At 36.3% G+C, this 9,951-nt stretch overlaps 1 protein-coding gene across 1 annotated transcript; it reads left to right on the top strand.

Annotated features, from left to right (window-relative positions):
• Positions 1-6,016: 6,016 nt before the first annotated feature.
• LOC134306718 (uncharacterized) lies at positions 6,017-9,082 on the top strand. The gene is made up of 3 exons (XM_062990380.1): positions 6,017-6,056; positions 6,144-6,506; positions 8,715-9,082. Exons 1-3 carry the CDS (start codon positions 6,017-6,019, stop codon positions 9,080-9,082), a joined length of 771 nt encoding a protein of 256 aa, XP_062846450.1.
• The last annotated feature ends 869 nt before the right edge of the window (positions 9,083-9,951 follow it).

Genomic DNA, 9,951 nt, shown 5'->3' with positions numbered 1-9,951 from the left:
AAATGAGAGTAGCACAAAATAAGATAATGAAGAATTAAGTTGTTAGGGGCAACCAGTTTTTGGTGCAAGTATTTTTATTTGTGATAACAAATATGTCTATTTCCATTCTGTACGTCAATAGTGGATTCTTATTTGTGTAAGTTTGATTTAATGTAACTAATGTGATACTGTTCTTTGTATTGCAGTTGCATGATGATGATAGTGAAGATGAAAACCCTGTAGTTAATCATCAACCAGAGAAAGTCACAGTAGAAATTAATAATGAAGCCATAATTACATCCCTTTGTGGTAAGTTGTTGTTATCGTAGACTGAATGAAATTGTTTTAAGATTTGTGTAGGTTTACTGTGAATGTATGGCATCATTTAAGTGGTTTTGTGTAAAATGGTCTATTGTAGAGACATTTCTTTAGGGGTTGCTATGTCTACAAAAACAGATTTTATTATTCCAATGACAGCCTGGGGCATTATGTTTTCTGTTTATCTGTCTGTTTATCCCATTCTTGCGAATGTGTTATCTTATTAATGCCTTTATCTTCAAACTTGGACTAAACTAATTGGATTTTGGTAGTCACTGGCCCAGGTCTCTAAAAATCATGGGCTCATACATTTCACTCTGTTAACTTCCCTTACTTACGTACTTCTACTACATTGCTTCTCAGCTTGGACGGACATACATTTTAAACTTTAACTCTTTGGTGGTGGCATATCGCTGCACAGGGTACATCTAATTTACTACCTAAAACCACCAGTTAAACTTCCACCAGTATGCACTTGCAATATAATAATAATAATAATATAAAAAAGTTTATTGAAAAAATTGTTCTAAGCACCCATCTCTCCACCGTGAATAACGTACTCTCGCTCACTCATTGACTAAGCTGAACTAAGCTAATGTGGTTCACAAGGGTGCTGATGCCTATATCATTTTTCAATTTGAGAAGGGTGGGGAAACATCAGTAGTCCATCACAGGGCAGATGTATAGACAAACACATTCACACCTAGGTCTATTTAGTATCTCCAGTTCATTTGACTTGAACACAGGGAGAACATGCAAACAGCACTCCACTGTAAGAACAGTTTTTAAAAAAACATTAGGCAGTGACATCAGTAATCAGTGTATTTATAGTCATTATGTATAATAAAAATTCTGACTCTGTATGTTCCTTTAAATAGAGCATTTTACATTAAAACAATCCCAATAAATTGATTTACATGCTATTAATTTCATTATGCATACATATTGAAAGATGACTGTTGTTCCTCTTTAATTGCATGTAGAATTGCCTGAGTTGGTCAGATCTTTAAAGGGGTGCATTGAATGTATTCGTGGAATAGCTAGCTTGCAGAGCAGAACCCCATCATCTGTGATCTCAACATCTGGAGCATTATCATTGTCAGCACCAGATGATGAGGTAGAAATGGTATGGTAAAATGCACTCTTTATGACCTAACAGCTACTACTGTCACACCTGCCTTTCTCCCATTGCCAGCACATCTACTTTTTTATAGAAAAATAATGATATTAACTAAATATGTTTTTAAGAATAAATGGTCTGCATAGGTCACTAAAATTGTTTTAAATGTCTTTGTATGTACAGTATTTCGATTTTTTTGTATTTCTGTAACATCAAGTCTGTTTAGATATAAGTTAAACACGATTAAGAACCATTCCTTAAGTACATTTATTGTCTTTAATTGTTTTCAGATGTAAGGACTGTGCGCACAATCCATGATTGTGTCACATCAGTGTTATTTATGTAGTCTTTTTTTTTTGTCTAATCCTACAGCAGTCCTTGGCCAACACTAATGTTTTGGTTTTAAAGAATGCCTTCCAGAGACTCAACAGAACAAGGATGTGCATCTTTGCGCAAGAGCTGGCCGTCTTGGTCTTTACCAGAGAAACTTTGAGAGACTCCACCCTTACTGGAAAATATTCGAAGGGAGCACTACTAAAAAGACAACTAGATGTGGCAAAGGTGCATGCAATAACAGGTATCTCCATATGTGTTTTTCAGTCATAACTGGAGTTAACAGTTGTATCAGTGCCATGAGCATTTTTTAAGTTTTTGTGTTAACAATATGACTGGTAATTCTATGTCCTCTGCTGTTGTAGCAGTGTGAGTAATGTACTAAAATAGATGCTGATACTTATTTAGAGTTCTCTAATTAATGTTATTTACCAGATTCTGAAATACTGCTACTACATAACCTGAACATCTGCAATCATATGCTTATTGTATTGGCAAGGCAGAAGTTTTTTTTTTGTAAAATGTACTGTGTAAGCTAAAATATATATTTTTTCTCTAACAGATACAGTTATGGCAGAATTTCCAAATACATCAGCTTCAGATGTGCGGACTGCAATAAGGCGAAAATGCAACAATGAGCAGTTCATAAGTAAAAAAAAATGTTTAGTTTGTTTTGTACTAAGCACTTTACACTTCTTTTACATTTGATGGCCACTGTTGTAACCAAAGAAAATGTAATTGGGGTTTGTTTGTATTATTATTATTAATTTTATTTTAAATACTTTAATTGCTCTCAGGCAAATTAGTAGATTTTTTATTATCTGGACTTAGTGGCTGAGTTGTGCGAAATATAGAGAAGAATGTTGTTAATATGCATAAATTTACAACAATTTCAATTTTTGATCTGCAGTTTCTGTGTGTTCAGTGAAACATTGTTATAAACATTTCTAATGTATTTGGAGCATAATAGTAGTGCACTTGAAATACTGATTAAATGTGTCTAATTCATTTTTTTAAACATTTCTAATGTACTCTCAGCATAATAGTAGTGCACTTAAAATACTGATTAAAAATGTCTATAATTCATTTTTGAAACATTTCTAATGTACTCTCAGCATATTAGTAGTGCACTTAAAATACTGATTAAATGTGTTTTTATTTCACTTTAAGTGTGTCTGAAACCGAGTTAAATACATTCACTGTAGTATACTTAAGTTGAACTAAATATACTTAGAATAGTCTCAATTTAGTACAGTTTAGTACACTTAATACAATTAAAGTTGAACTTTTGCACTATTTTTGCACAACTAAAGTATATTAAGTACAAAAATAGTTGTTCCATTTTAGCACTCTTTAAGCGTATTGATTAGTGTGACAATAATACACTTTAGTGCACTTTAGCATATTAAAAATTAGTACACTTAAGTATACTTTTTTTCCACGAGGGTAAATAATAGTGTCATTTTTATAATCAAATTAAAATATTACTCTTTTTATTAAATGTTAAGTGGTTTAAAAATCCTCCATAAACAATTATCAGCTGTGCTTTTGAACATACAGGGGTTTCACATATACAGGTCCTTCTCAAAAAATTAGCATATTGTGATAAAGTTCATTATTTTCCATAATGTAATGATAAAAATTTAACTTTCATATATTTTAGATTCATTGCACACCAACTGAAATATTTCAGGTCTTTTATTGTTTTAATACTGATGATTTTGGCATACAGCTCATGAAAACCCAAAATTCCTATCTCAAAAAATTAGCATATCATGAAAAGGTTCTCTAAACGAGCTATTAACCTAATCATCTGAATCAACGAATTAACTCTAAACACCTGCAAAAGATTCCTGAGGCTTTTAAAAACTCCCAGCCTGGTTCATTACTCAAAACTGCAATCATGGGTAAGACTGCCGACCTGACTGCTGTCCAGAAGGCCATCATTGACACCCTCAAGCAAGAGGGTAAGACACAGAAAGAAATTTCTAAACGAATAGGCTGTTCCCAGAGTGCTGTATCAAGGCACCTCAGTGGGAAGTCTGTGGGAAGGAAAAAGTGTGGCAGAAAACGCTGCACAACGAGAAGAGGTGACCGGACCCTGAGGAAGATTGTGGAGAAGGGCCGATTCCAGACCTTGGGGGACCTGCGGAAGCAGTGGACTGAGTCTGGAGTAGAAACATCCAGAGCCACCGTGCACAGGCGTGTGCAGGAAATGGGCTACAGGTGCCGCATTCCCCAGGTCAAGCCACTTTTGAACCAGAAACAGCAGCACTGGACTGTTGCTCAGTGGTCCAAAGTACTGTTTTCGGATGAAAGCAAATTTTGCATGTCATTCGGAAATCAAGGTGCCAGAGTCTGGAGGAAGACTGGGGAGAAGGAAATGCCAAAATGCCTGAAGTCCAGTGTCAAGTACCCACAGTCAGTGATGGTCTGGGGTGCCATGTCAGCTGCTGGTGTTGGTCCACTGTGTTTTATCAAGGGCAGGGTCAATGCAGCTAGCTATCAGGAGATTTTGGAGCACTTCATGCTTCCATCTGCTGAAAAGCTTTATGGAGATGAAGATTTCATTTTTCAGCACGACCTGGCACCTGCTCACAGTGCCAAAACCACTGGTGAATGGTTTACTGACCATGGTATTACTGTGCTCAATTGGCCTGCCAACTCTCCTGACCTGAACCCCATAGAGAATCTGTGGGATATTGTGAAGAGAAAGTTGAGAGACACAAGACCCAACACTCTGGATGAGCTTAAGGCCGCTATCGAAGCATCCTGGGCCTCCATAACACCTCAGCAGTGCCACAGGCTGATTGCCTCCATGCCACGCCGCATTGAAGCAGTCATTTCTGCAAAAGGATTCCCGACCAAGTATTGAGTGCATAACTGAACATAATTATTTGAAGGTTGACTTTTTTTGTATTAAAAACACTTTTCTTTTATTGGTCGGATGAAATATGCTAATTTTTTGAGATAGGAATTTTGGGTTTTCATGAGCTGTATGCCAAAATCATCAGTATTAAAACAATAAAAGACCTGAAATATTTCAGTTGGTGTGCAATGAATCTAAAATATATGAAAGTTTAATTTTTATCATTACATTATGGAAAATAATGAACTTTATCACAATATGCTAATTTTTTGAGAAGGACCTGTACATGGTATGTACACCGGTCTCTGCAGAGGAGATGCTGAGTGACTGTTCAGTATGGTAATGCAGTGATACATCAGTATGGTAAAGTAAATAACAATAGAGATGTTGCTGCCTTATATAAACAGCGATTTTTTGTTCATCATCATTATATCACAGTTGCGTGTGCATTGCTTTGATGTCCATGTTTAATCTGTGAGATTACAGTGAGCGGTGTCTCCCAGTGCTGAGCTGCAATCACACTCACATTTTCTTCAGGAAATGCACCTCTCTAGTTTTCATCTGCTGCTTTATACTGGTCAGGGTCACAGCTGGTCTGGTTCCACCAAGAAACACTGGCTACAAGGCAGGAATACCATGGACAGTTTATTAGCTACTTTGCCCCCGTTTAGACATACACTATATAGCCAAAGGTATTTGGACACCTAACCATGAGCTTGTTGTACATCCCAATTAAAAAACAAATGGTATTAAAATAGAGTGACCTTTATGTGATATTTTCCTTTATAACAGCAGCAACTCTCCTGTGAAGGCTTCTCACAAGACTTTGAAGTATTTGTACTAAAGTTGGTCACAAAAGCCTCAATTGAACTTAACAGTGCTGAGGTAGTATAACAGACCACTACACCACCTGAGTGCCAATAAAATAGTTATAAATTACAGATACTAATTAAAATATTTTAATAATAAGTAATAAGTATTCACACTCAACCAACAAGACAAAGCTGCAGTAAAATCTTATCACATTACAATAGTGTTTCATCTTGGAACCAGTGTTTTAAATAATTTATGTTATTTTTGTATTGGAGCCCATATGACTGTTGTCACTGCCGAGCCACTTATGCACTGATAGAATATAAACAATATAAACAATAATGTTAATAAACAATAATAGTTGTAACATGTTACTGTTTATACACAATGTGTTTAGGACAGTTGATGCCATGTGGCTAAAGTGCTAAATGCAGATCTAACATACAATGCTAAACAGAAAAAGCCAGGAAGAAACTGTCACTGTCATGTGGTGCCATGAGGTGGAGCTTCATTATAATGTATGATGCTACCACCACTGTAGAGAAGCATTTACAGAAATAATCTCATACTCATACACACCCATCATGTTCACCTTTATATTCATGTGTATGTGGATTTCACTAGGTGAGTACAGATGTCAGTAATAGATTATGAAATATGGAAACATTAGTCTGTGATCAGAATGTGATCATGCTCTGTTCTCTATCACAGGTGACTCTATGACAGATCCAATCAAGCCACTTGATACACATAAAAGTGTAACTGAAGGTGATACTGTTACTCTGTCCTGCAGCTACAAAGACTTCACTCAGACTGTACGGAACTTGCACTGGTATCGGCAATATTCAGAATCTAAACCAGAGTTCCTTCTTTACATCTATCCAGATGGATCTCTGAGTGAAAACATTCCACCTGGTTTATCTGCTGATGTTCATAAAGACATTAAACAAGTGGATCTGAACATCTCCTCTGCTGCAGTATCAGACTCTGCAATATATTACTGTGCACTGATGCCCACAGTGACAGGAAACCCAGCTGCACTGTACAAAAACTTTAACACAGTTATGTTATTGGGTGGGTAAAATGTAACAAACTAATTTTTTAAATGACACTTTCTTGTGTCATTTAAATCACTTTTTTGCACCTACTACATCTCATACCACATCTAACCAGTAATCACACCATACACACACACTAGTACCACCACAATACACCAGTACAAACACCACACACACAGACATGGAAGACTTTCACCTATTTTGTTAGTCTTATCTAAAACTATCAAACTCTGTAAAAATGATAAGATAGTGAATCTGAAGATCTTCTTTGACTCTGTATGTTACTACTGCATCCTGCAACTCTAGAGTGCCAGGAAACACAACCCACTGCACAAAAATCAACTGTGACAATTTGGTTTCCTCAGAAGAGGGAGCTCTCTGTCTAACATTTACCTGTAATCCATCTATAATGTCAAGATGCTTTTGAAACTTATGTGTTTATTAACTTAGTAGTTCATCTGTTTCTCTGCATGCTTTGTTAGCCCCCTTTCATGCTGTTCTTTAATGGTCAGGACCCCCACAAGACCACTACAGAGTAGGTATTATTTGAGTGGTGGATCATTCTCAGCACTGTTACTGTGTGTTGAGCTGGTATGAGTGGATAAGACACAGCAGCGCTGCTGGAGTTTTTAAACACCTCACTGTCACTGCTGGACTGAGAATAGTCCACCAACCAAAAATATCCAACCAACAGCACCCCATGGGCAGCAGCATCCTGTGACCACAAATGAAGGTCTAAAAGATGACCAACTCAAACAGCCGCATTAGATGAGCGATCGACTCTGACTTTACATCTACAAGGTGGACCAACTATGTTGGAGTGTCTAACAGAGTGGACAGTGAGTGGACACAGTGTCTGATCCACTCATACCAGCACAACACACACTAACACACCACTACCATGTCATTGTCCATATAGTACCTGCTTTGTGGGGGTCCTGACCATTGAAGAACAGCATGAAAGAGGGCTAACAAAGTATGTACAGAAACAGATGGACTACAGTCAGTAATTGTAGAATTACAAAGTGCTTCTATATGGTAAGTGGAGCTGAAAAAATGGACAGTGAGTGTAGAAACATGGAGGTGGTTTTAATGTTATGGCTGATCAGTGTATGTCTGATGTATTTCTAAGCAATAACGCCTTCCTAAAATATTAATAATGAGTCAACTTATGTCTATGAATCACTTTATTTAATTTAATTATTATTTAATATCATTTTGTATTAATTGATGACATGAAGTTAGGCAAGAAAGTACAACTATTATAACTATATATATAAAATAAAATAAAAAATTCTATTCTGTCCCTGATGATGGTGTTCTGTATTGCATATGCCTTCCCGTTCAGCTTATAGTTTAATTTCATCCCATGTTATTTAATCACTTAAACAGAATTCTGCAGGGCAGTCAACTGTATGTTTAAATCATAATGCCTTACTGCTCATTTCATTATCAACCTAAAAAAAAAATAAATAAATAAAGCTATAACACAGTAAGATGTATCATTTGTACATAATGATTCATATTTAAGATTTTAATATAATGTTTTACACTGTTGTTATGTTTATAACAGGACAGGTAGTTAGTAGGTAGTCATCAGTTCAAGTTTAATGTCTATTGACTGTTGGAGGAAACTGGAGCTCTCGAAGGAAACCCACACAGACACTGGAAGAACATGCGAACTCCACACAGTAAGGACCCAGACTGCTTCACCTGGAAATCAAACCCAGGACCTTCTGGCTGTGATGTGACAGCTCTACCCACTGCAACACTGTGCTGATGATCTAGGATCAAGAACCCAAAACTAATGTGGCAGTGACATGTATATTGTTTTTAAGTTCGAGCTCTGTATGCTGGTAATCTATGTAACTGCAAACACAATCAAAAACAATGGTTTGGTACACAACACCAGATGGAGGCAGAGATGACATGAATGTAACTGGATTGGGGGTGGGGAGCTAGATGTGGTTAAATACAGCAGGTACCGTTTCAAAGAGACACCTCTGTATGCCAGATTTGAATCTGACACCGAACACAACAATGTTACTCCTCTTCATCATTTTCATTATTGCTGATGATAATGGTAAGTATGATATAATAAGCATTAAATTTAATTATTATTATTAATTTTCTAATATAACAAGCATTAATATTTCCACTGTAATAATAATAATTATAATAATTCAATATCAAATACAATGGTTTTGTTAAAATGTTTTTATAGCAGAAGCTGCTGAGAGCATTACACCAGACCAACCCAGCTTATCTTCAACTGAAAGAAGCAACATCACACTGTCCTGTACATATGATGGATCAGCAGTGTATGTTCACTGGTATCAACAAAACCCTGGATCAAAACCAGAGTTTCTGCTGCTGATTGATGTACGCAGTGGAGATGTCACTCCAGCTCAACCACCTCATCCAAGAATGTCCAGCAAACTCAAAAAGGAAAAGAAAGTAGATCTGGAGATCATCTCTGCTGCAGTATCTGACTCTGCACTGTACTACTGCGCTCTGCGGCCCACAGTGACAGGAAACCCAACTATGCTGTACAAAAACCTTCTCTCAGAAGAAAGAGCTGTTTTATTTTAAAGCTTAAGTGGTTTCTTAATAATAATAATCAATTCAATAATCAGTTATCTAAAGATTTGAGTTATAAAACCACGAACTCAGCCACTAATTTTATCCAAGCCAATTTGACATCATTACTTAAACATCGTAATTATGTGAATTTCCATGTATTTCGGCAATGTATCTGTAAATGTGAAATGAAGGAAAAACACTGAAAAAGGCACACAGGAGCTCATTATGACAGAAGCCCCTCCTTAAAGTAATCCCAGTCTGTTTTACTCTCTTAAATTAGAAAAAGATAGAACACTTGAATGTCTTCAGTTGCTTGAGTCACTTAAAACTACCCCAACAAAAAGCACTTACAAAAATAACAGTAAGACATGTCAGAGCCATTGTTAGGGTCTCAATTGTGACATCACAGAAGATCATGTTCTTGAGTTCAGTCTGAATAGAACAAATGGAAATGTAATAATTACAAACCTGACTCAGCTTAAAACATCTTGCTCAGTCCTACAGTCCTTCATTCTGAGGAACATAAAACAGCTTCTCTTCTCATAACTGTTCAGACTGTGATCATTGATTGGGATAATTCACAGCTCCGCCCACATCAAATTCCTTTGTCACAATAGAACTGATCATTTTCAAAAGTACCATGTGAAAGACAGGTGATTAACAGTAACAGCCCATAGTGTAATACCTGCCAGTGTTTAGTCAAAATAGAACTATAGTAAATTAAGAATTTTAGTACCATTGTTAGCCATTGTTAGGGTCTCAATTGTGACATCACAGAAGATCATGCCCATTGTGCAATACCTGCCAGTGTTTAGTCAAATTAGAACTATAGTAAATTTAGAGTTTTAGTACACTGTAATAAAGTCTTTCATTTTAAG

Source organism: Trichomycterus rosablanca, unplaced genomic scaffold, assembly GCF_030014385.1.
Source record: "Trichomycterus rosablanca isolate fTriRos1 unplaced genomic scaffold, fTriRos1.hap1 scaffold_213, whole genome shotgun sequence".
Lineage (NCBI taxonomy): Eukaryota > Metazoa > Chordata > Actinopteri > Siluriformes > Trichomycteridae > Trichomycterus > Trichomycterus rosablanca.
This window is presented reverse-complemented; position numbering and strand designations above follow the sequence as displayed.